This window comes from Pipra filicauda, unplaced genomic scaffold (genome assembly GCF_003945595.2).
Source record: "Pipra filicauda isolate LSUMZ 115617 unplaced genomic scaffold, ASM394559v2 scaffold1_size10287979_pilon, whole genome shotgun sequence".
NCBI lineage: Eukaryota > Metazoa > Chordata > Aves > Passeriformes > Pipridae > Pipra > Pipra filicauda.
In genome coordinates, this window is record NW_024104310.1 from 2,863,648 (window position 1) to 2,889,649 (window position 26,002).

The window sequence follows — 26,002 nt, forward strand, 5'->3', positions numbered from 1 at the left end:
TCTCATTGTAAAACTCTGATTTCCATGTGGCATTTCTAGGCTGTGCTACATCAAGTGGCAAATGAACTCTGGTGGGGGGACAAATCGATTTACAGTCTGATGGAATGGCAAAGACCTCCCAATTGGGAGTATTTTATACCTGTTTTTGGAAAATAAAAGTTTGCCTGCAAGATGTGATTCTACAGTAACTGGCTCATGAACAAGCAAACCCACCAGCCCAGTGGTCTGGGTTCATTCATCATTTGGAAGAGAAGCCTAAGAATAAGATGCTTGACACTTAGGGCATAGCTCGTTTTCATCACAGCTGGACAATTAAACTTTCCGGAGGGTCGAAAATACGATGGCATTCTCATGGTTTCTTCTTCCAAGATATCAAAGACTATCTGTTCAGCCTGGCAATTGTATCAATTTCCTTTTTGTCCTTGACTGTGAATTCCTGATTTTTCTGGTTGAAGAAACAGGTGCTTCTAGTAAAGGAAACTTCTAAGACAGTTGATGATGGCATAATTCATTAAAAGGGGTAGGGAGAAACATGTTCCCTCCCCCTAACTCTAGCACAGGGTTCCCAGACATTGAGTGATTTAACTTGCTGGACTTTTTAGGAACTGCCTGCTTACATTCTATTTCATTTGACTTATCTTTAGAAGAAGGAAATGATTGCTAATGAAAATACTCCTTCCCTTTAGATGTACTCGAGGGATACAATGGAACAATCTTTGCTTATGGGCAGACATCATCTGGAAAGACACACACTATGGAAGTAAGAAATACTAAAACAATTTTCTCTTAATGTCTCTGTCACATCTCTGCATTGCAAAGTCTTACCTTTCTAGAAATAAGATGTCTGCTTGTTTTCTTCTCGCTATTTTAATTTTCTTTCCCTTTCCATTACAACATTTTTATACCCCGTTATTGTTTTTAGGACTGAGAATGGCTATTAGTGTATTTTTTTCAGCCCTCAGTAGCAGGATGAGAAATGCAAGAATGATGTTAGTAATGTATTTTCACTTGTAGTAGTTTGGCAGTGTTCTGAGGCTGTTCTTTACACTTCTGGCAAATGCTGGGGCTAAATGGATGGTCAAGACTGTCCTTTATAGACAGAATAAGTGCATCATATCCACCAGCACTTTAACGTGTTAACTGGAACCAGTTGCCTTGCCTTTGTATACTGTTTGTAGTGTTGCATTCAGTATGAATGTTTAATTTTATTGTATCTTTTTCTAATAAGGGGAAGCTTCACGACCCAGATGGAATGGGCATTATTCCAAGAATAGTGCAAGATATTTTTAATTATATTTACTCCATGGATGAGAATCTTGAGTTTCATATTAAGGTAAACTTGATTTTTACTTATTCATTCTGTATTAAAACTGGAAGGTTTTTTCAGATATTCTGTATCTGTTTCAAATGCCTGTAATTTGGAAACATGATAACCTGAGTTGTTTCTGAAGTAACTAGTTCTCCTTAGAGAAGAATTATGTTAACAGTTTAATTTTGTTTCCATTGAACATTGATGGTAGCTGTCCTGATAACCTGTGGCAGTGCTGATAGTGTTTGAAGCTTTTGATCAAATGTGTTTTTTCTTTAAGGTGTGTTTAGTTCAGCCGTAAGAACTGGATGTGGTGTTATGTGGGAGGTCATAGTAATCGTACTGGATCCTTGTGATCAAAAAGCAAAGCATTTTTGCTTTCTGGTGATGTATCTCTTTTTCCTTTTCCTACTTCTAGGTGTCATATTTTGAAATATACTTGGATAAAATAAGGGACCTTTTGGATGGTAAGCCTTTCATTTGTATTGAACATAGAAAGTAAATTGTTTTGGAGAGAGCTCTTAAAAAAAAACAAACCCTTATGATACTTAAGTATGTGTCATGCTAATAGCCTATACATGGTAAGGGTACATCAAAGCACGAAAGCATGGAGCTTATCCTTATAATATTACTAAAACTGCAGTAGTGGTGGTTTCTTGTATATTAAGTTTTTATGAAGTGTTGCTGAGAGGTAACATTTATGACTCGTCCATGCATTGTACACAGTGCATTCATTCATTTTGCAATTAAATCATATGTGCCTTAGCGTTGCAACTTTTTCTCTTCCAGTTTCAAAGACCAATCTTTCTGTTCATGAGGACAAAAATAGAGTTCCCTATGTAAAGGTGAGCATCAGTCTGATACGTCTCCATCTTGCACTCCTAGTGTACATCATTTACTTTTGGATTGTTGGTGTGATGTTATTTTACAACCCCTCTTTCCCCCCCCCTTTTGTTTTCCAAAGGGTTGCACAGAGCGTTTTGTATGTAGTCCAGAAGAAGTTATGGATACTATAGATGAAGGAAAATCAAATCGACATGTAGCAGTTACAAGTAAGTATTATCTTTTGTTTCCTTTTAGTGCTTTATTGAGTTGCTTCTGGTGTGGAAGTACAAAAATAATATGGAAGTATGGAAGACAAAAGTAGTTAGCTAAACAGTTCAGGTTTCTGAAAGGGTCTGGCATAAGCAGTTTCAACGTGTCTTTCCAAAACAAGTATTTCAATTAATTTTTTGTTAGATTATTGCTTAGACTTGGATTGAAAGGAGAAAGTAAGTGGTCAGTGAGGAGCTCTGAATCACTGGAGAAAAACATGTAGTTCTGCTTTAGTAACAGTGCAAAATCCCAGTTTGGGGAATCTATTTCAATTAACCTGGAAATCTGTAAGTGAGGCACTGTGGCTCACTGACAGTTTGACCATTCTGTCACGTATTCCAAGAGCAGCTGGTCAGAATGTATATTCAGATGTGCTGCAAACTTAAGCAGCATCCCAATGTCCCAAGATTTTTGGCAGTAGCATGCAACTGAGTTGCAAGGAGCCCTGTCACGGGTCTCCAAATTCCCACCAGTACAGGATTAGGAACTGACAGAGGGGTTGAAAAAAAGGCAAGGAAAGATGAGGTGCGTGCAAAATAATACTTGAGTTCTTCGCAACCGAGGTGACTGCCAGAAATGTCTGAGAGCCAAATTGAGAGTGAGTTTTACAGTCTTCCTGTGTCTAGTTCTTTATTCAGGAAAAGAATATAGAGTCATTAAGAAAAAATAGTTTTCCTTCTCATTTCTTTGGTTAAAGATCAAAATTAGAAATATGATGTTCCTTTTAAGGAATGATTCAGTCTTGCATGTCCACTCGTTGCTCCTCCCAGGTAGTAAGGTGGGGACCACACTAAGTAAAGGAGAAGTAGCAGAAATTTGGATAGAAGGGTATTATTCTGTGTTGAGCTGCTTCTGTGGCATCAGTAAGCCAGTCCTTCTAGGTGTGTGAGGGATTTATAGTTAAAAGGAAGAAGAAGTAGACAGACATTCTCATTCAGATTGCAGTCTGCTTAAATTTTGTTACTGAATTAAAATAATTTTTTGAATTCAACAAGTCTTGTTTGGTCTGCATGTTTCATGGCAGAGGGGGCAGTACAAGAAAGGGCTGAAAGGTTATGGCCATCTAGTTCAAATTATCACAAAAGGATAAAATGTGATACACTGGAAGTCTGTGAAAAGCATTCTGATATCAAAACCTAAATATGCTTTCAGTTCTAATAAAGTAAATTGGAAGTGTGAACTCCATAGTTGACGGGCCAGCAAACCTGATCGGTGAGCTTGTGGGGTATTAATAGAAGCTCAAGGGAAACTGGATCTTTTGTTACTTAATTAGATGATGCCGTTGGTTTTGCTGCCTCTAGTTCTATTGTCATTGAGGGATTACGCTATACAGTTGCGTTAGCTTTTTCTCTCTCACTGCACTGTGGGAAGGTGCTGTTTTAAGTGAGTTTGGTTGTGCAAATCTTTTTGACCGTGTGTGTATTTTGAATTATAGATATGAATGAACACAGCTCCCGAAGCCATAGTATTTTTCTTATTAATGTAAAACAAGAGAATACTCAAACAGAACAGAAACTAAGTGGAAAACTTTACCTTGTGGACTTGGCAGGTAGTGAGAAGGTAATTATAAGTTTCTTTTTCTACTCTGAAAAGCTTTTTTTCTTTTCAATCAAGTATTTTACATTACTGTAATACTGATTATTCAATTGTCATTTCTGAGGTGTTAATTTTGACTTTAAAATGTGGTTTCTGAGTCCTAGGCTGAGTTGGCTGTTAGATACTAACACTTTAAGCTGATCTGCATTTCTGCAGTGAGAGTTTGTAAATATGGACTAGAGTGGGGAAATAGGGTAGAGTTGAATTTTGGTATCTGAGAGCACAAAAAAGGTCTACAGGTGTGTGGGTTAGTCAGGTACTGGAATAAAGAGTTCTATAGGTGTAGAATATCTGAATTTTCTCATATAGGGATACCAAGTTTCTTAACTTGAAATTCTGATTAACATTTCTTAAAATGACGGCTTGCTTTCCTATGTGAGTGGCTTAAAGCAAGGAAAGAAATATGTACTGTAATTACCCTTTCAAGACTTGGATTTTTGACATTCTTTTCATCTTTGCTTCTGGGTTTATCCCTGTCTTTGTCTTCAGTTTTTTTCATTTGTTTCTGCTGGCTGTTGTCTTTCCTTACATCACTGTTCTATGACCTTATTGTTGTCTCTGATCCTGTGTTTATTCTGAAATGTCCTTCTTTAATTATAGTCTTTTTTGCCTTTTAAGGGCTGGGTTGCAGGTCTCTTTTCTCTGTAGTTCCTTTCACTGTTTATTTCAAACTTTACTTTTGTGTGTTTCCCCAGTCTTTTTGAAATACATGAAGTTGCCAATGGCATGTCTTGAGTTGGTTTAAACACAGGGAAATAGAATTGTTTAGTTGTAGTCATGATCACAGCCTGGTGAAAATAGTAAAGGGGAGGTTATAGAACTGTTAGTCAAATTATGGCCTTGAGGCAGAAGAGCTAAGGTAAATAGAATAGTGTCAGGTTAGATTTTTTTTTTTTTTTTCACATTTCTGGTGGTATCTGCTTAAGTTCCTAGATCACTCATGTAGGTCAGATTCAGCCTCAAATCTGTTCTCATAAATTTCTGCTAATGAAGACTCTGTTACGTTTTCCAGGGGTAATGGTGGTATGTGGTTTGGGTTTTGTAGTTTGGTTTTTATGGTTTGCTTTTTTGGGGGATATAGTGGTGGTTTGGTTTTAAGGGTAACCTCATAAAGCTGTTTTACTTTTAAGGAATTCAGTCTTTTTGACAAACTTCAAACTACTTTTGAAGTTGTTCATTTGACAGGAGTTTTTAACTGTAGGTCTATCTTCTATAAAGAGACCTCCTTTGCAAGGAGAAAATTCACTTCAGTGTAAAATATCAGGAACATCTTCAAACACTGACTTTTGAATGAGAAATTGATAATGAATCAGGGAAAGAGTATGAGAAAGAGTTTGCTTATTCTAATGCAACTTACTTATGAGCATTTCTTAAAGTCAGGGAGACTGACTTAAAGCTCAAGTAATTTTTCCACTTTTATCTTAAACACAAAAGATGTTTTTTGAAGATGCATTTAATAATGTACTGAAATATTGTATAGGTTAGTAAAACTGGAGCAGAAGGTGCTGTGCTGGATGAGGCCAAGAACATCAACAAGTCTTTGTCTGCTCTTGGAAATGTCATCTCAGCACTGGCTGAAAGCAGTGTAAGTGTCCTCTTTTGTACTTTTATACTTGAAGGTTAAAAGTTTGCATCTTTGAATATGATATTACACAGAAACCAATCTCTGTGATATGCCTGGAGTCTTTTAAACTACTCCAGTTGCATCAGTGCATTGCAGATGGCCATTGGTCTTGTACTGTGTTGACAGTGAAGATTAATAAGTTACATTTAATGCTGAGGGATCCAAACATCATACTGAAAGTCTTCCTGGGCTCTAAAAGTTGCCAAACATAGAAGTACAATTTTGTCATCCTGTGCATCTTCAGTCCTACTATTTATGAATTAAAGGAGGATTTGATGTCTAATGTCTAACTCATATTTCAACAAATTGTGCCTGAGAAACCATGACTGATCATTTAACCATTTTCTTGGTAGACGTATGTTCCATATCGTGATAGCAAAATGACCAGAATCCTTCAAGATTCACTAGGGGGTAATTGCAGAACCACTATTGTTATTTGCTGTTCTCCATCTTCTTACAATGAATCTGAAACTAAATCTACTCTTCTATTTGGCCAAAGGTGAGTAAATGACTTATTAGAAATAAATGCAGAATGAGAAAGAAGCCAGTTACTCCATTAAGATTCCTCAACCAAATTAATTAGAATGTTTACTTTCTTTCTGTAATTTTTTGTTGTATTTATGGCTAAGTGTTGTGATCTGCCTTATCTCATATTATATAAAAATCCTTAAATTGGGCAGGATCCTCAAGACTGCATTTCCAGGAGGACAGCATATAGTTTGGTTCAAAATGTGGTTTAATGTATCATTTTGGAGGGTAATAAGCACCTTTTTTTTTTTTTTCCCCTAAAGTGGAAGAGGGAGGAAGGAGTTCACTCCTGTTAAGTTGAATCTTTTATTTGCCAGGGGAACCTGTCCTCATCTAGCATTCCAGTAACATTTGAGTTAATACTTGTAAATTCCTGTGTCATTTGTAACTGAATTTTTAAGTACCCATTTCACATTTGGTATTCTGTTAGGTAGCTCTTTGTCATTCTACTGTTAATGCTACCTTATTATACTCCAGTTTCTGACCACTTGATTGAATCACTGCATTTTCTGGAGCACATTACAAAAGCAGTCAGTGTTTTGCTAGTCCATCTGATCTTTGATGTTAGTGTACCTCTTCCACTGTAGTTCAAAAAGATAGTTTTGTACTGGTTTTCTCTGATAAGCTTTGTGTTTTGGAAACTAGACTAGATGAATTCAGAACTTCTTAGAAATCTGGCAGAATATGAATAGTTAGTGAGTGTGGAGTAATCACTGCATTCTGCAACAGTGAAGGTTTTTGGTCTTCTTTTAGAAGTTAGAAAGTCTTTTCCCTTTAGTATTTATTGAATGAGCTGCTGGAAAGTGTCTTCCGGCTGCAGCTGTGTAGTTTCACTGCTTTGTGCTCTTGACTTCTTCAGGAGTTAACAGAGTACACTTCTGTCTCAACCACCATAGTTACTCCAGTATAGTGATTCAACCTTCTAGGGTTTTTCAAATTTATGCTAAACCCTCAGCTGTAGTAACTGAAGGCTATGTAAATATCACATGACACAGAAAAATATCATGTGGCTTTTGCACTAAGACTTTGCAGAAAGATACTTACAGGGATTGTACTGTGGGGCTGGAGAAATGTTTGACTGCCATTAAGCTTTTTTCCTGTTCTGATCTCACGGGGTGGGGTGTTTGGTAGCAGGAGACTATACAGGAAAACTACTGATATAAGTGATGTAGGGCACTAAAGTAAAAACCAGACATTAACTTCATGGATATGTTATTTGTGCCTGTAGTTTTGTCTTCAAAACTAATTGGCTAATTGGATGGGGTTCACCCGACTCAGTGTAGATAATCCCATCTGAAATTATCTAATTGGCCTGTAACACCTTTTTGGTTAGTGGAGATCTAGTAACTGGATTTTTTTTGGTTGAAATGAGCTGTTTGTTAGGTAGGCCAGTTGGTTTGCACCCTAGAAGTATTATGCTCTCCGTTGTACAGCTAGATATGAATACTATCCTTTGTTCAAAGTTGTGCACAACTATCTTGACCTGAATTCTTTCAGGTGAAGGTATGCAGCTGAATTTTTCCAACTCAATCAGCTTGAAATTTTTCAGCTTCTCAAAGTTTGTTGTGTTGCTCTGTCCATTAACCGTTGTATCAATTGAATTGAAAGAATAGTGACTTGATGGGGAGTAGAAATAAACTTTTGGAAGAGGTGGGAATGTTTACACTTTCACCAGTGATCCGTGGAAATTTTATTTAATAACCTTTAATTCCTCTCTTTAAAAATGAAGTTTCAGAGGTTTTTGCCTTTTCTGTGTAGAGCGAAGACCATTAAGAACACAGTTTGTGTCAACGTGGAGCTCACAGCAGAACAGTGGAAGAAAAAGTACGAGAAGGAAAAGGAGAAAAACAAGACTCTGCGTAACACCATCCAGTGGCTGGAGAATGAACTCAACAGGTGGCGGAATGGTGAGAAACAATTAGATTTTTATTATGCAAACTTTGGTCAAGACAACAGACACTGAATAAGTCCTAAGGATACCAAAAATAGCTAGGGGCACTATGCAAGACAGTATTAAGAATATTAAATCTAGGATATTAAGTTGACTTTTGAACTTCATGCTTTTCACTTTATTGCAACTGAAACAACTTCCAGTAATCTCGTAATGGCAGAAAGGTCTGAAAGTGTATTCATGTTAGATTGTTCAATACTTGGTTTACTAGTAGAGCTAGAGTTACATTGTAAAATTCTTATTTTGGGAGAGAAAAAACTGCTTTTAATTGTAAGTGCAGAAACTGAGTTAAATGTTTCCTCTGGTTTGGTTTTCTAATTCAAATCAATATCACAGGATCTTACCCTCATTTAAAACTCAAACATGTTAATAGGCAAAAAAACCACCCAAAACTGCTGACAGTGCAGGATATATGCCTGTTCATTCTTCCTGACTAATTAACTTCTTATCAATTGAAGTTTCTGCAAAATGCAAGTTAATAATGAAGCCATAAATTCAGGAAAAGAGTAACATAGGTCATAATTACAGGTGTATTCTGGAGTTTGGCAACTACAGAAGATGATTTTGCAATCTTGTAGACAACTGCACCACATCCTAATATAAATCTGAAAAAAATGGGTTCACTGAAATAAGTTTAGTAGGATGTGGGGTTTTTTTTGGTTTTTGAGGTGGTTTTTTTATTCTTTCATAGAGATGGTATGAGACCACACCTGAAATGTTAAGTACAGTTCTTTCAGAATATTGACATGAGATACTGGAGTGTTGGAAAGAGCCTGTGCCTTCCAAGGACTGCATAAAATGTTTTGAACAAAGCACTAAGGAATTTAGTTTAAAGAAGTGCCTTGATTAGCATGTGATATTTTTTTCTATGTGAAGTCAGTGTTCTCATCAGAAAAAACTTTATGAACATAAAAGATAATACGGTAACTGAAAAAGTATTTTAAAGAAGCAAAGCAGTTTAAAAGTAAATATGACTACCTAGCAGAACAGACTACCAAGGGAAAGAAAGGATTTTCTGTCTTCTGGGCAACTTAGGTGACTTTCTAGAAGATAAGGTTTGATGTAGCTCATAGCAGAGTAACTGGCTGAAATATAATGTTTTGTGGTAAGCGGGAAATAGTTTGGATGGTCTAGGTCTGGTGGGGTTTTTTTTTTGTTTTTGCCAAGTAATCACATGAAGTCAATTGCTTATTTACTGTGGAGCAATACTGTTAGTAGGAAATATGTAATACTTCTCAAGGCTAACTTTGTAGAAGACACTTTATGGCTGACTGTACTAAAACTAAGTGTATTCTTTAAGGGGAGACTGTGCCAGTTGATGAACAGTTTGACAAGGAGAAGGCCAACTTGGAAGCTTTTGCAGTGGACAAGGATATTACTGTTATTAATGATAAACCAGCTACCACAATTGGAGTAACTGGCAATTTCACTGATGCTGAGAGAAGGAAATGTGAGGAAGAAATTGCCAAACTATATAAACAACTGGATGATAAGGTATGGTATTCTTATTTAATGTAAGACCTCTTGAAATTATATCTTGAACCATATTATTGTGTAATATTTAATTTGCCAGTATTCATTTGTTAGTTCAGCTTGTTTAAGTATTTGCTGAGAGTGCCTACTCTTAGTTCTGATTAAGAGAAATCAAACTTGCCTTATCTGGTACTGAGTATCGTTTCTTAGTTGGAAAATAATGAGAAAGTGGGATAAAGAGTAATTTGAAGACAGCAATTTTTTCTTTGAGTGTTATGCCTATTTTATTTGAATATAATATCAAATTTAAGCAGTAATATATTCGAAGAGAAAAAATCTTTTAATTAAATCTTAATCGTTTCTTGAAAGTTAGAACAACTTGAAGAAGAGTTGCAAAAGCACCAGGTATAAGACTTTTGTCTTTGAAGCATGGTGTATTACATGTACATGCCAGGTTAAGAGCCTACTGGATCAGGCAGTGAAATAAAAAGGATTTTTTTTTTACTTCAGTTACTTTCAGTTGTGTAATTGTCTGAGAATAGGGAAAAGTTAGATGCCAAACATCTGATGTCTCTTAGATTATTTTTTGAGTGGTATTTGTCAATTTAATGAACACAGTCTTATTTCAACTGTAGGATGAAGAAATTAATCAGCAGAGCCAACTAGTAGAAAAACTGAAGACACAGATGTTGGATCAGGAAGAGGTAAGTTTTACTCTTGCATCTTTATTTCTGTTTGTCTTTTCTTTAAAGAAACTGGAGGTGTTCTGAATGGGTCACAGTGACCAGGGAAAATGGCAGCTTAACTACTGCACAGTAGTTCTCTTTTATGCTTTATCTAAATGCTCTGCCTACTCATTCCTCCCACTTACACTCTGTAATCACTAAGCTTAAACCAGTTTGCTTGAATCTTAAGTATCCATGAACATTGAAAGAATTGAAGTATTTTATGCAAAGTATTTTATGTTGTTTTCCCCATGTAAAGTCAGCAGTTTGTCAAAACTGAAGGTAACTTGATTTACTCTAAGAAATCTGTTGTAAGGTTTACTTTTGGTCACTTGCTGTACAGAGAGAGAAGGGAGAGGAGGGAAATGAAAAAGGAAGTATCTGTGTTTATTTCAGACCATACTTTCTAGAATACTCAAAACAATTTGTATGCACATGTTGCCAGAGATGTAACTTAATTAAATGGGGACAGATGCCTATTAGTAATGAAAATGTTAATTTCATTTAGCCAAGATATTAGAAAAAATATTTCTCCACAGCACAAAGATTTAAAAAATAGTGATTCTTGTGTACATGGTAGGAAGGAAGTGGGTTGAGAACTCAGGAAGTTGAAGCTACTGTTTAATCTTATTTAAATAAATAAATTGGATTCTTTAGCAGCTGTATGCTTTGACTAGTTGTTCTTCAGCAGCTAATGGTATTAAAATACTGGAAGTTTAGTCCCTAGCCTGCTGACAATTTCATGAGTAGTGTTCAGTGGCTTTTCTGAGAACTTGCTATATTCCATGTGCATTTCCAGTTGCTGTCCCTATGTGTCTTGATTTGTAATCACTTCCATTTTGAAGATACTGTAAAAGCTAAAGAACTGTGAATATAGACGGTAAATTTAATTATTCATTCTCACTGTATCTTTCCTTGGCATCCTTATTGCATGATGCAGTACGTTAAAAATGTAGATGTAAGCTATTGTAGTAGCTAAAGGCAGGAATAAAATTCAAGTTATACATGGAATTTTGTTCATGATTATTTGTTTTTGCAATTTTATTAAATCTCTGTTAATGTTTCAGCTTCTAGCATCAACCAGACGGGACCAAGACAACCTACAAGCAGAGTTGAATCGCCTTCAGGCTGAAAATGATGCCTCTAAAGAGGAAGTGAAAGAGGTGTTACAAGCCCTTGAAGAATTAGCTGTCAATTATGATCAGAAGTCTCAGGAAGTAGAAGACAAGGCAAAGGAATATGAACTGCTTAGTGATGAACTCAATCAAAAATCGGTATGAAATTGGGATAAGAAACTACTGACAGTCTTCAATGTGACTTGACCTTGTTAGCTCTTGTCTTTTTAGTGTCTGTGGTGTTTTACTACCCGAAGAGTGTTCAGAAATATCCTAGATGTCAAAAGTTAACACTTTGACATGCTGGTGATCTGATTCAGTTTTTTTTGTCTTCCTGGTGCAGTTGGGGTAATCCTTACTTAAAAATCTGCTTCTTCCAATCTCGAAGTTGCAGTGAGCATGCTGCAGCATTTCTGGAAAAGAATGTGTATTTGCCTGCTGTATTTATGGCATGTGAAATAATTTACCTTTATGCCTTCAAAAATAAGCAGTTCTGTTTACTTTCTGAAAGGAGTAGTTAAGAACACTGAGGATATATTCCAGAGGATAGCCCTGGTTAAAATACAGATGCAGCATCAGCCCACAGGGTTAATACCATACACCTCCTTACATACCTGCAAAGTTTCTGAACTGACTGATAGTTAGTTGGCAGACTTCAGTCAGTTTTAAATAGTTAATACTCCCTTACTATCCTAAAATTCTAAGTACTGGAAAGAATCAGCATGTTTGCTAGCATTGCAGACAGTATGTGGTGGCACAACTCCCGTTCTTCTCTGTTCTTGAAGATGAAATTTGAGTGTGTCTGGGTCTTCTAGTGAATGTGTCTTTCAATTTTCAGTTAGTAAGATTTGGCTTGATATAAAACTGACTCTAAGGTTGAAGTTCACAAGATCACGAAACTTCTCTTTAAATTTCTAAGTGTTCTGAGCTGAGTAATCTGTGTTGGTAACTTCATTACCTGAAGGTTGGCTAACAGTCAGAGAATCTTTGGCCGTCTTATGAGCAGCATTTAAAATTTGGTGGAGTAGGCTTGCTCCGTGTATGTATGATACTGAAGTGCGTGTTTAGGTTTTTTGTTTGCATCTCAGACTTACTGAAAAACTGCTCTAGATTGTGTTGTGTATGAACTCTAGTGGATGCAGTTTTTTGCTTTGCAGATAGGAGAGAGTTAAGAGCTCTGCAGGCAAATAAATTGTTTTCCTTTACCAAAATATGGTGAAAAGTGTTGGACTTTCTGTCCATGTACCTTTTTTCTATAAACACAATTCTCTGCAATATTTAATTGTATAGAACTCTGAATGCTGTCTAACAATATGGACACTAATTTTATTGCAGAGTTGGAAGATTATATTTTGTGAGCTAAAGGTCTCTGTCCGCAGTACTTTTTAGTTCTTTCGGAAGAAATGCTGTCACTCTGTAAATAGTGTGAAACTAGTTCCAAAAGCAAGAGTGTGTTTTGTTTATTAAAGGGTAACTTTTTTTACTGTAGGTCACTTTAGCCAGTATAGATGCAGAGCTTCAGAAACTTAAAGAAATGACCAACCATCAGAAGAAACGAGCAACAGAAATGATGGCCTCCTTACTGAAAGATCTTGCAGAGATAGGAATTGCAGTAGGAAACAATGATGTCAAGGTAAGGATTTATCAGTGCTTTCTTTAATGCCATGTATTAAACACATGCATTGTGGATAGGTGGGGTCATTTTCTTAGTGTGGTAAAAATTACCACCATAGGAAGTCTTACGTATATTAGTAATTCGGGCATAAGCTTATCCATTCCTTATACTGTGACTTAATTGGGTCCCAGACAGAATTTGATTATGCAAAGCCAAGGAAGAGCAGGCATGATTTTTTTTCTGAAGCAGTGTTTTCCTGTTGTGAAACTGCTGTATGAAGTGGTCTTAATCAACAGCATTGTCTTAGAAATGTAATACTGACCTACAGTGACAATCAGGATGATACTTACATAAAAAATGGAATGAGGAAATGAAATGAAAGAGAAATCTAGAGGATCACTGCAGGGCCAGAATGGAAGCAGTATTAGAAATCAATAGTGAACTGTATTTCGCTCTTCAGGCGACTCATTACCTTAGTACAAACTTCTAAATAATCTATCAGAAAACTTAAACACCACAATGTTAGGGGTGTTTTCTTTTTTTTTAAGAGCTGTGATTATCTGTTGAGGTGGGAGATGTGTTCTGGGCATTAAGTTGCTCCAGTGCACGTTTAGTTTGGTTTTGTTATCTGAGCATTCTAAATGTACCATTCCGCACTTTTCAGCAGCCTGAGGGAACTGGCATGATAGATGAAGAATTCACAGTTGCAAGACTGTACATTAGCAAAATGAAATCAGAAGTAAAAACAATGGTAAAACGATGCAAACAGTTAGAAGGCACACAAGCTGAAAGCAATAAGAAAATGGAAGAAAACGAAAAGGAGTTGGCTGCCTGCCAGCTCCGGATCTCACAGGTAAATGTTCCTCTGCAGTATACTTCCTAAATGTTCTTTAAAAATTAAATTCATTAACCTATTAGGGGAAAAAAAGTTGCAGTTTCTTTTTGACTCCTAACAAAGCACATTGTGAGTGAACAGCGACAAGATTCAGCTTTTTCCTCTTTTCAATTTGGATGCTTCTGAGTAGTTCTGAGCGTGACAGGATGTCAGAATTTCTGCAATCTATCTGTAGCCTGATAATGCTTTTGCAGCACTTGTATTAAATACTAGAGTCCCTGTTTTCTTCATCACTGGATCCTTTACAAATACAAGTCTTACAGAAGCAGTGGCTAGTGAGCACTTTGCCTGCTAATGCTTCCAGTTGGAAGTGGGAGAGGTAATAATAGCACAGTAAAATTACAGGAGGCTTGTGTAGCAGGTTAAATTTACTTCTAATGCAAGCAAGGCCATTTTATTGTGATTATTAGAAAAGATCAGTAATGTGACCCCTAACACTTCTGAAAATTGTGATCCACATATGCAGTTTAACATTCCTATATTATGTTTTACATATGGATGATCATCTTTTTTTAAATCAGGAGATGCACATTTCAGTGCAATCTTTTAAATACAGTGGGCCTCTGATAGTATTTAACATTCAAAACATCTCTTCTCCCAGCCAAAAATATATTTCTTTCCAATCCAGAATAAAGATATTATTTTATAGGCTACGTTACAGATCTACTTGAGTAGTCATATTCTTCTTAGAGTTTTTAATTGGTACCATTTTTGTTTTGAGATGAGGTTACTTCTTGTTTAAAAAGAAGTATGAATCATTTATGCAGATGTAATTCCATGATACCTGGTTCCAAAGTAAATGAATCTTTTCATCCCACAAGCACGAAGCCAAGATCAAGTCCTTGACTGAATATCTTCAGAACGTGGAACAGAAGAAGAGGCAGCTGGAAGAATCTGTGGATTCCCTTAATGAAGAATTAGTTCAACTCCGAGCACAGGGTAGGACTTGCTTCCCTACACCTCACCCACCACCCTCACCATTTTAAGTATGTAGTGATAAATAGGGATTTTCTTTGTTTAGGTTGAAGGGTAGAGCTATAGAAAGGCTTTTTCCTACTCAACATGGGGAGTTAATCAATGCAAAAACGTATTTGTTGTTTGAAAGAACTGCTATGGAGAGGATTAAATTGAAGATGTTACTGATTTAATTGATCTTTGTGGTGGGAGGGGTCTTTTTCCAAATGTTAAGGTCTTGCCAAGGGAAGGGGAAATTAACTCCGTCATCCATGGGATTGCCTAGTTACCTGGCTGAAATGTGTTTTCTCTATCCCTACTAGAAAAGGTCCATGAGATGGAGAAAGAGCACTTAAATAAAGTTCAGACTGCAAATGAAGTCAAGGTAAGTTAAATTCATTGTCTAAACTAAAAAAAACAAACCAACCCAAATCCCCACAAAGTGAAGTCTGGTGGCAATTCAAAGCATTTAATACATTCTGTTTTTTTCTAATAGCAAGCTGTGGAGCAGCAAATTCAGAGCCATCGTGAGACACATCAGAAACAAATCAGTAGCCTAAGAGATGAAGTTGATGCAAAGGAGAAGCTTATCACTGAACTTCAAGAGTAAGTGATTGCCATTATTTTAGTAGTGCCAAATGCTTCTGGACTGTGTGAGTACAGAAGCAAAATACAGTGTGAAGGAAGTGGCAAGGGTTTCCTCCAGCAATGTCTTTCTGTCTTGTGTTGTTACTGAAAGTGTTGTCTGACAGTTTCATCTGATAAAATATTTACTTTCTGTGTTCAGCCAAAACCAGAAGATGATGCTTGAACAGGAACGTCTTAGAGTTGAGCATGAGAAGTTGAAAGCGACTGATCAGGAAAAAAGTAGAAAACTGCATGAACTTACGTAAGTGATGATGCATAAAACAAATGTGTGTGGCAACACTTATTCTATAAACTAGTGACCTGATATGATGAAATGGCTCTCGCTGTATGGGATGCCTATTAAGGGGAGGGGCCTTCTAGGGCCTTCTTGAACTTAACTTTTTTAAAACCTTTGCATTACCTGAATATTTAAAATTGGAAGTAACATTATAAAAGATATGAAGGCCACAACTATTTTTGTTGATATGCTAAGGATTGGAGTAATTAACTTTTCAATTTGCAGATAAGTGTTGTATGATCAAAGACTGGAAGAGGCTTGTAACAGTTCCTTTATTCTTTTTTTGTTTCTTATGCAGTTTAAGTAGTTTAGTGGTTCTAACTGGCTTATTCTTAAAATGAAACAGTTGCATGCTTCATTGATTAATTACATGGCAAATGACAGACCAGAAACAATGCAGATTTTTTTTTTTTAATTTAGAGTTATATAAGATGCCTGCAACTACTTTTCCAGAGAGGTCTCGAAAATGGATAGGATGCTGAGATATTGTTTAGAATATTTTATTACTTCAGATGTTTATTCATTTAACAGTGAGCTAGCAGTGAAACTGGCTGAGTGAGGAGATATTTTAAGAGGAAAAGAAGCTTTTTGGCTACTTAATAGAAACACTTCATTTTTGTGCAGTCCCTGGTGTTTCTATTCCAACCTTGAGTCATAAAACGAGAAATCCACATTTCTTTCCTGTATTCTGTCATCTTAGTAACTGCAGTGTCTTACAGTTCTGAGAGAGAACATGTTTACTTGTGTAGAAAATGCTTTCATGTTGCATGGGAAGACAGCAGCTCTGTACAGTGATAATCACTAGGTTATATACCTTTACACTGAGATTGTTGTTTATGATGGCTTTGCCAAGCTGGCTTTGGCAAGCATGCTGAGAGTTAAAACAAAACAAAGAAAAAATCCTTATCTGTCACATGATGCTTACCATCTCTGCTGGTCAGAGCTAAGAACATTTTTAGGATAAAATCTCCCCAAATATTCACTCTGACTCTGAGAGTCTTGTCTTTTGTTATTATAGAAACTTTTATGCATCTGAATGTACTTGTTTGTATTTCTTCAATATTAAAAGTACTTCCCTCTTTTCCTCTTGCAACTCTTGCACTCCCAATCCATCCCATACGGATTTTTGAGCGTGATACCATCCATTGGTTACATCTTTAATTTAAGACTTCAGCTGAAATATGTTGTTTGTACCAGGCAGTGTTTATTACCCTAGTTTCCTAAAACATGAAAATTTCCAGTTTTGCTGGGATGTTTAGGATGACTTTATTGTCTTTCAGGGTCATGCAGGACAGACGGGAACAAGCACGACAAGATTTAAAGGGTTTGGAAGAGACTGTGGTAAGATACTCAGAATAAATTCCAAAGCAAATATCAATACTTGCCTTTTTTTTTTTTTCTTTCAGAGTTTGTTCGGGTTGTTTTGTTAACTTCTTATCCTTAACTGTAGGCAAAAGAACTTCAGACTCTTCACAATCTTCGGAAGCTGTTTGTTCAAGATCTGGCTACTAGAGTGAAAAAGGTAATGTGATGCTGTACTGAAACTTGTTGTTTCTGAGAACGCTGCATAACTTTCAGTTTAGAGCTAAATTAGGAATTGATGTTTATGCAGTGTAATTTTCTGGCTCAATTCTAATATGCAAGTTCAGATTTATACTCAGCCTCCTTTCTTCCTCCCCATGTTACTGCAGAGTGCCGAGATTGACTCAGATGATACAGGAGGCAGTGCTGCACAAAAACAGAAGATTTCCTTCCTTGAGAATAATCTTGAACAGCTTACAAAGGTTCACAAGCAGGTACAGTGAGACTCATTTTCAAGTTTTAATTAAAAACAAACTCCTCAAGGTTCATTATTATAGAAGCAACTAGCAATTGGTCATAAAGTAACTATTTTATGATTAAATACTTCTATGTCTTTAGTGTGTCTCTTGATGTAGGAAAAATTTAGTCTATTGTTTTATAATGTAAATTAATTAGCTATTTTAAGTACATGTGTAACAAAATAACCGCATTTAAATTGAAGAAGATCCAAGTTAGCACTTTTTTCACAGTATATCGGTCTCTGGGATTCTTGCCTGTCTCTTATGGAAGAAGAATGTAGAAGTACCTATGCTGGGTAGCAGGTTCTTCCACAGTAGCTGATTTTTCAAATAACAGTCTTATTGTCACTGAAGTATAGATTTACTAAAAGCTTAAGCAAAGTTAATATGGTAGTCCTACTGCTTTGCCTGTTTAGGGGTGGGAGGGTATTTAGTTAGCTCTCCCTATGAAGAGAGGGAGGTGCCAAGAAAACAATCAATTCTGGTTTTGTAGCTGGTACGTGATAATGCTGATCTTCGCTGTGAACTTCCTAAACTGGAGAAGCGACTTAGAGCTACAGCTGAAAGAGTTAAAGCTTTGGAGTCTGCACTGAAGGAAGCCAAAGAGAACGCTTCTCGTGATCGCAAGCGGTATCAGCAAGAAGTAGATCGTATAAAGGAAGCTGTGAGATCCAAGAACATGGCCAGAAGAGGACATTCTGCGCAAATTGGTTAGTAAAGAATCCCTTGCCCCCCAAAGCTTCGTCTGTCCCCCCTTTTTTTTTTTTTTTTAACCTTTGTGCATATGTGGATCTTTGAGCCCTCATTGGAACTGCATGTGTGAACATGATGTATTTTCTACCATGAGTTACATTTCCGTTAATAGACCATAAGTGTGTGTAAGTTGTGCAGTGTGGTTGTTTGGCTTTTTATTTATTTTGAATGGCTCTGGGAAAGGCTTACCAACCTAGAATTCTAGCCTGAATGTGTGTTGCATTTCCTAGAACAAAACAATACACTGAACGTGAGTCCTAATCTGTTGGAATGGAATTGGAATGATCTAATTTCTAAGACTGAGGAGGTATTTCAAGACAAGGAGAAAGATTAACCTGTAGAAACAACAACAAAATTGTTCTTGATCTTGTGGAGGAGAGGGGCAGATGGAAACCTACAACATCCTAAGATCCCTAATTACCTTTTCAGTTCTTTTTTCCAAAATGTACAGTACTCCACCACCCTCTCTAGGGACAAATACTGGAGAAACAGAAAGGGGTAGCAAGGTGGTGGCAAGACAGTCATATTCCCTGGGTCCTCCACCTGCCATTACACTGTTAGATGCTGAGGAGCAAGAGAGTGTGTGACCTGTGGAGGACTTAACTGTGCATATTACATTTTAATTGTAAAACTGAAGGACTTCAGTAATCAATACACTTCTCTTAAATGCTAATACAACTGAAATGAGTGTTACAGTTAAATTTTGCTCGTATTCTGTAGGTCTGCAAAGAGCTGTTGCAAAATAGTTATTATTTTTTTCTTGGTCACACGAAGTGGCAGCTTGCAGACAGGTGCTTTTCTGTCTTACCTTTCTCTCAAGTGGTCTCCAAGAAAAGAAACAGAATTCTCTAGTGAGCTTACCAGAGGTACACGGCCTCTTTTGCTTAAATGTCTAGATGAACTAGTCATGTACTGTAGATCAGCTTCCTATAAGGCAGAAATCAAGAAGTGTTTCTCTGATGCAGCTGCTACCTGCAGGTGCTTTATATCCCCTCTTGCCTGCTGAAACTTTAAATGCTTCTGTTTAATATTACAGAACTTTGTAAAGTCATACCATTGTGCATGTTTTGTGAAGAGCTAAGTGCAAAACTGATTGAAAATACAGTTTATTAAGTGTATGCAGCTTGTGAATGACCTGTCAAAACTGCTGCGTTTTCACTTCAGTTATAGAGCAAATTTTATTTTTATGTGGTGGTAGGTTGACAAAGCAGTGTTATCTGTGGAGTAATTGGTATGCAGAACCACTTGCAGAGCAGAGTAGCTACTGACTTACCAATCAGACCAACTGTGGGAAGTACAGCCAGGTGTATAATGATTCCTTTCAGGAGCATAACCCTTGTGAGACCCTCTAGCATTGTGTCTTATTTGAGTTCTTATTGCCAAAAACCAGAACTTTCACAGAGTAATACATTAGATGGAGCAGATAATTCATATGAATTTTTATCAGAAGCTTTGTGAGCTTTAATTCTAGTAGGATCAACAAAAGCAAAACCTTTTCTATTTTCCAGGGCTTGTTGCAGTTGACACTAATCTGTTAGGTTCTCAGAATACCATCCCCTAAAGTTGTTTTCATATTCAAAGTGCATTCAATTGCACTTTGTGCAATTTGTGTGGATAATGTAAAATAAAATATCAGTACATTTGAATAATTCAAGGTACAATTGTGATGTACATATTTGTAAGCCATGTTTCTTTCCATGCAGCTAAGCCTATCCGTCCTGGCCAGCATCCAGCAGCTTCTCCAACTCATCCAAGTGCAATTCGTGGTGGAGGTGCGTTCACTCAGAACAGCCAGCCAGTTGTACTGCGTGGAGGGGGACGGCAAGACAAAGTGTAAGTTTGTCTTGTCGGATTTTTTTAAATGTGTGATCAAACTACTTTGTACTAGGTTTATTGCAGTTCATTTTGTGGCATAAAGTCACTTGGATAGTCAGATTAACTTTTCTTTTTTATAGAATTTTATAGTTAGTGGAACAGTATACATGTCCATCTGATGAAGGATGCTGATGCTTTTCTTATAAAACTGGTGTTTGTTGTAAAGTGGTAGTTCTGGGGTTGTTCTGCTGGAATAGAACAAAACGTGAAAACAATCAGTTGGAGATAGTTACCAGTCACAGACAATACCTATTGTTAGGGAAAGGAGTGGACATATAAATTCTTTTGGCTTGCTATTATCTTTCTAAATATGGTTTCTTCAGGAAAACATTCAGTGATGAAGTAAAAATGACCCTATTCTTATATGTTATTTATTTGATTTTCTTACTGCTTCATGTGTCAGTGATTTGGAATTATATAACAGAAGAACTCATGTCTTCATCCAGTAAACTTAAAATGTTAGCCTAGCTAAAATGCAGTTACAGTAATTGAAATTAATATATGCACTTATTAATCTCCAGAGTATCACTTATTAATGTGCAGATCTCTAATCTCCAACGTAATTACACAGTGTGGTACTTGGTATGCTGAAGTTGCTTTACAGAATCACATCTTTTTAGTTAATGTCTGCTCTATAGTTGGTCTGTTGCTCAGCTAACAGTAATGCTTTACTCTTCATTGTCATCTTCCCTTTTGAACGTGTCTATAAATGTCTTCTAGACGCTCCCTTAGTTAAGGTTATCGGCATCTTCAGTTTGAAAGTACACCTAAAATGATTGTGGGGTGCTTGAATCCTGGGTGCTCCTATTCTGAAGGGCTCCAGAACAGCTTATGTTAAACTTGTTTCTATTAGTTTCTTTTTATTAGCTGATTGACTTTCCAAAGCTTTCTCTCCAATTTAGAGAAAATTAGGCTGTAGTACTAGTCAGGGCACCTGGTTCTGTTCAGTAATGTCTCTTAATAAGTACGAGGTTGAAGTGATGGATACTTTAACTTTGAATAACACCTTGAATGACCAAGGAGCTGGCAGTTCATGGACTCTTGATCATTAACATGTTGAGAGTAATCTTTAGATAGCTACTTTGACTACAAAGGCAATCTAGCTCAACTGTCCAATGTAGAGGCATTTAAAGGTATGATTGACCCAATTTATTTTAGTTGTCCTTATTACCATGAGTTTGCACATGCTCTGATGTTGCCTAGGATGCAAACTGAAAAGAACCTATTTAGTCTCATAGTTCAAGCTTTAGAAGACCAGATATAATCAGCGATAGTTAAAATAGGAATTTGCATCTTGCTGTGAACAAGAGCTTTCACTGTTGCTCCTGGAGAATATAAATATGAGACTTGGCACTTTGACTTTTGGACTATGTGTAGGTAAATCATGAAGGAATGCAAAATGGCTAAGGCTTGTCTAGAACATGTTTTTAACAAACAAACCAAAACATTCCCGTGTAATATGCTCACATAATCAGTTGCAAAGCTTTCCTGTAATTCTGCTGATGTCATCATGTCCCCTATTGTGGTAGAGGCGAGTAGAGTTTAGCACTTAAAGACAGGAGATTTGTAATTCATTTCTACTTTCCTATCTTATTCTTAGAGGAACCTGTCTCTTATGGAAGCAAAGGAACAAAACTTTTTGAACTTATTTTACTATTAAATATAAACTTGTTCTGAGCTTGAGAATACTCTGGTGGCCAGGATCATTTTTCTCTGTAGTAATGGCTATACTTTTTTTGAGGATTAATACAGATTATAAGCACATGAACTTCTGATTAGAGAAGAACTTTGGGTAGAGTTTGAACACAACATACTGTTTAACTTTTGGAGACCACTATTTAACGAATTATTCTGGACACATTAAAGAAATACAGAGATGATAAATTAAAATCATTAATGCCGAATGATGTCTTAATTCCCATTCCATCTTTCCAAAATAGCAAAATCAAAACTTTGCAATAACTGGTGGGTGATATCCATGCAGTTGTCACTAGCCTGAAAAAGCAGCAACAGTCATGGAAAATGGAACTGGGTTATGAGTGGTTTCTCTCTCTAATGTTTACTCCATTAATGCCATCAAGATTGCACACCCAGTTGGTTTGTCGTGCTGTAAATGCTTTGTGTTGAGAGATTCCTTATTTTAAAGTAAGTGTTTTATTAGCACTTATCTGAGTAGTCTAAGAACTGGGCCCTTAAATCTATGTAAATAGTGATATGGTCTACTGCAAATATAAGTCACTTGGCATTTTTGGCCTAACACTGTGATTTTTCTCATTTACAGTTGCTGAAAAGTAAATGCGGCGTGAGAAGTATCCGATATTGTGTAGAGGGAGTCATTCCATGACAATAATCTCTCCATTTGGGGACTGTAGGATTATTTTCTGAAAATGTATAAATTATACCTGGCCTGTACAGCTCTTCCCCCTTCTACAAATTCTGCTAACTGATTCCCAAAAAAAAAAAAAACTAGAGTGCAATTTTGGCGTCTTGAAAAATGACATGTTACTTAAAGTGTAGCTCTGCTTATTACACAGTTTGTCTTTCATGTCTTAAATTTAGTCTGCACTGTGCCAAGCTGAATGTATGTTGAGAAAATCTTAGTTCCAATTTTCTAGCTTAATTTGTGTACATCTTATTGTCTTAGGGAATGTGCAACAGTGTTTAAGTATACTTTCATTTTTATCACTTCACATAACACTACATGTCCCACTGAACTAGGGCGGCACTCTACATCACAGTTTTCTTTTGGAATGCTACATAGAGCATTGGAACTAAATCTATTTGTACAGTGTAAGAATACTGAAGTGCTTACGACAACTGCCACGAGGCACTGCGATCGCTACACCACAGATCTCAAGAGTTCAATATGAACACGGCTGTATAACTGTTATCTGATTAAATGCCCGGTTATCGGGTGACTTAGAATTAAATATTGTACAGTAATAAGAGTAAACCTAAGTTTACAAAAAAGACTCTGGCAATGGATTTTCCCATCTGTCCTGTTCCTGATTCTGCACACAGTACAGTCTGGTGGAGTGAAAACATTCTGCTTCATTATGATGAGCCTGTCTGTCCATTTGTCTGTATCTGTGATGGTTCACTTTCGCTGTTTGTAATAGCGAAATGGGCGCAATCTAAAATGGAACTTTATATTCCACTACATACAGTACTGGAATTTTTGGCTAAAATTTTAATTTTCAGTTAGAAAAACCTTTTTCAGCAGCAGGCTAACGAATTCAGATACGTTAATAGAGGACACAACTTTTTAAAACTGGTGTATCTGGATATCCCAGAGACACGTGTTTAAAATAATAATAAAATAAAGTGCTACCCTGAATTGTATTTGTAATCCATTTGTAAGTAGGTATATGAAATGTCCAAAGTAGTAGTTGTTGAATATTTTTCTTCTCTTTGCAATAAAGTCCTGTAAAGTGGCTAACAAAATGAAACATGGGTTTTTTTGTTTTGTTTTGAGCTCCAGTACTCCCACTGAGCTGAATCCAGGGTTTAAAATTTTATTGTGTAATTTGCTTAACTTATTCATAGGGTTTAGCCACTATAATTTTTAGAACAGCCTTCTTCTGTATAGAAACTGGCTACCAGGTCTTTGAGAGAGAAGGAACTTAATGTTACTGGAAGAATTCGGTGAGCTTTCCTGACCTGGTTGGTACCACTTTTTGTTCTGGCTTGAATTTTTTTGCTGGGTATTCATCGGTTATTGTGGAAACAGTAGAAACTCTGTGACTGTTCAGACAGCAAATCACTTTCAACTTTTATATTTTAAATAGGCAAAATATTTATATTTTGATGGATTATAGTCAAATTTTAGACCTTAAACCACTTTTTTCTATTTCTACAGTAGTCTGAATTTTTAATAGTTTGATTTTTAAAAGTTGAGTGTATCAGTTGGAAATCTCACTGTTTTGGAGTTTTCAGCTTTTAAGACAGTTTTGTTCATTAGGGCTGCCAAACACTCCAAACTTACAGTTGTTTTAGAGCACGATTGAAGACAGCATACTGAGCAAAGAAAACTAAAGGAACAGCAAACTATTTTGAATTAAATTTCTCATAATGGAAACAGCACTGTCCATTATTTTTCTCAATGTTAACTACAGGTTTTCAGACCTTCGTTTGTCAATGTGCAATCATAAAAACAAAACAACGCACTGAAATGAAGCAGGATTTTTTTCTCATGCCTGTGAGTGGGGGTTTCATTCCTGTAGGTAATTGTCATGGGTTTTGGTGCTGAAAATTGCTGTGTTTAAAAAATTAGATTAAATAGTAACTAGTGTGTAGCTCAGTGTACATCACCTTTTTATATTTAAACTTTTTTTTTTTTATTTGAAACCTTTTATGACGTTTACCAAGAACTGCCTCTTAAAATGTAAAAAAATTAAAGAAACAAACACACAACTTTCTTTGCTTTCTGGTTTGGCTGTCATGGGTCAGCCAGACAGAACAGTTACTGTATTTTGTAAATTAAAATATTCAGTCTATATGGGGAATGTTCAACACTGCTATTTCAACTTGCAGTCTTTGAATGGTTCTTATTTTTATGTTCCTCTAGATCATATTTTTAAAAGATGGTTTAGGATAGGAACTTGGTGAAATAATATTTATTTCTGGTGAACAACTAAATTATTTGCATAACTTAAATGCTGACTCACTACTGTGTGTAACTCTAAATTTGACATGAGGACAAGTCTACCTGTGGAATATGATTTAACTTCAGTACACGTAAGATGCATTAAAACAATTGGTTTGGGGAAGACGCCATATAGTTTTAACTTACCTGCATGCTGTAAATGTATTTGTGTTTAAATAAAGAGAAGAAAAATCTTTGAACTTCTTTGTGCATTTATTCTATTTATTATCTCTACACCTGTTTTTTACATTGTCTCCATATAATACTTTTCACTTCATAGGTTTCATGACCACTTTTGTCTTTGCAAATTGTGATCACTTGATGTCTCTTAACCTCATATCTGTGTTAGTTAATACAAGTAAGCTTTCCCCCACACAAATATCAGTATTTAAATCTTAGTCATCAGAAGACTGTTCACAATAGAAAAAGACACACAAGCCAAAAAATCCCAAACCAAACAAAAGAACAGAAAAAAAAAAACCCGATTGATGCTTATGGAAGTGTTAGACATCAGTTACAGCCATGGTCTATCAAACTTTGCACCCCTCTAGTCTGGGATTACTTTGATTTTCCCAAAGATACACTTACTATGTAGTTGATTTTTTTAATGGCTTCTCTTTGTTGTGGATGTTTTGGTTTATGGTTGGTTTGGGTGGGGGTTTTTTGTTGGTTTGTTTTTTTTTTGGGGGGGGGGGGTGAGGTTTTTTGTTGTGTTTTTTTTTAATATCAACTGGTATATCCTGTTAACAGAAGATGGCTCAGTCACAGCAGTGCAGTGCTGACTTTTGAGTGGATTTGTGTCTGCTAGGAGATGACCAACTGAGATGTTTTTAATTGCAGACAATGACTAAGGGATGATCAAAAGGAAAGTAAATCTCCTTTCACGTTGAAGTTTCTGGGGAGCAATGTATGATCCAAAATGACCTCTGAAATTAAGAAAAAATATTATTACATCTCTTGACAGGGAAAAGGTGTGGTTACCTGCACCGACAAAACTGATACGGAATTCATTGACAGAACAAGTTTGTTCCATTGGTTGGCCTGAGCGGCTTCACTGTTGAATGCACCAAGACCTTTTAACACCAATTCAGGAAGCGTCAAAAT

At 36.4% G+C, this 26,002-nt stretch overlaps 1 protein-coding gene across 1 annotated transcript in view; it reads left to right on the forward strand.

Annotated features, from left to right (window-relative positions):
• KIF5B (kinesin family member 5B) overlaps positions 1–25,098 on the forward strand; it is a 34,756-nt gene extending 9,658 nt beyond the window's left edge. The window contains exons 3-26 of the mRNA XM_027717350.2: positions 687–760; positions 1,229–1,333; positions 1,728–1,776; positions 2,099–2,154; positions 2,274–2,361; positions 3,840–3,964; positions 5,481–5,585; positions 5,978–6,123; positions 7,911–8,059; positions 9,404–9,597; positions 10,212–10,280; positions 11,369–11,575; positions 12,906–13,049; positions 13,696–13,884; positions 14,748–14,865; positions 15,204–15,265; positions 15,377–15,486; positions 15,668–15,769; positions 17,086–17,146; positions 17,256–17,327; positions 17,497–17,601; positions 18,119–18,335; positions 20,082–20,211; positions 22,535–25,098. Coding sequence (XP_027573151.1) covers positions 687–760; positions 1,229–1,333; positions 1,728–1,776; positions 2,099–2,154; positions 2,274–2,361; positions 3,840–3,964; positions 5,481–5,585; positions 5,978–6,123; positions 7,911–8,059; positions 9,404–9,597; positions 10,212–10,280; positions 11,369–11,575; positions 12,906–13,049; positions 13,696–13,884; positions 14,748–14,865; positions 15,204–15,265; positions 15,377–15,486; positions 15,668–15,769; positions 17,086–17,146; positions 17,256–17,327; positions 17,497–17,601; positions 18,119–18,335; positions 20,082–20,211; positions 22,535–22,541 — 2,684 coding nt within the window. The 3' untranslated portion in view covers positions 22,542–25,098. The remainder of the gene's footprint in view (positions 1–686; positions 761–1,228; positions 1,334–1,727; positions 1,777–2,098; positions 2,155–2,273; positions 2,362–3,839; positions 3,965–5,480; positions 5,586–5,977; positions 6,124–7,910; positions 8,060–9,403; positions 9,598–10,211; positions 10,281–11,368; positions 11,576–12,905; positions 13,050–13,695; positions 13,885–14,747; positions 14,866–15,203; positions 15,266–15,376; positions 15,487–15,667; positions 15,770–17,085; positions 17,147–17,255; positions 17,328–17,496; positions 17,602–18,118; positions 18,336–20,081; positions 20,212–22,534) is intronic.
• The last annotated feature ends 904 nt before the right edge of the window (positions 25,099–26,002 follow it).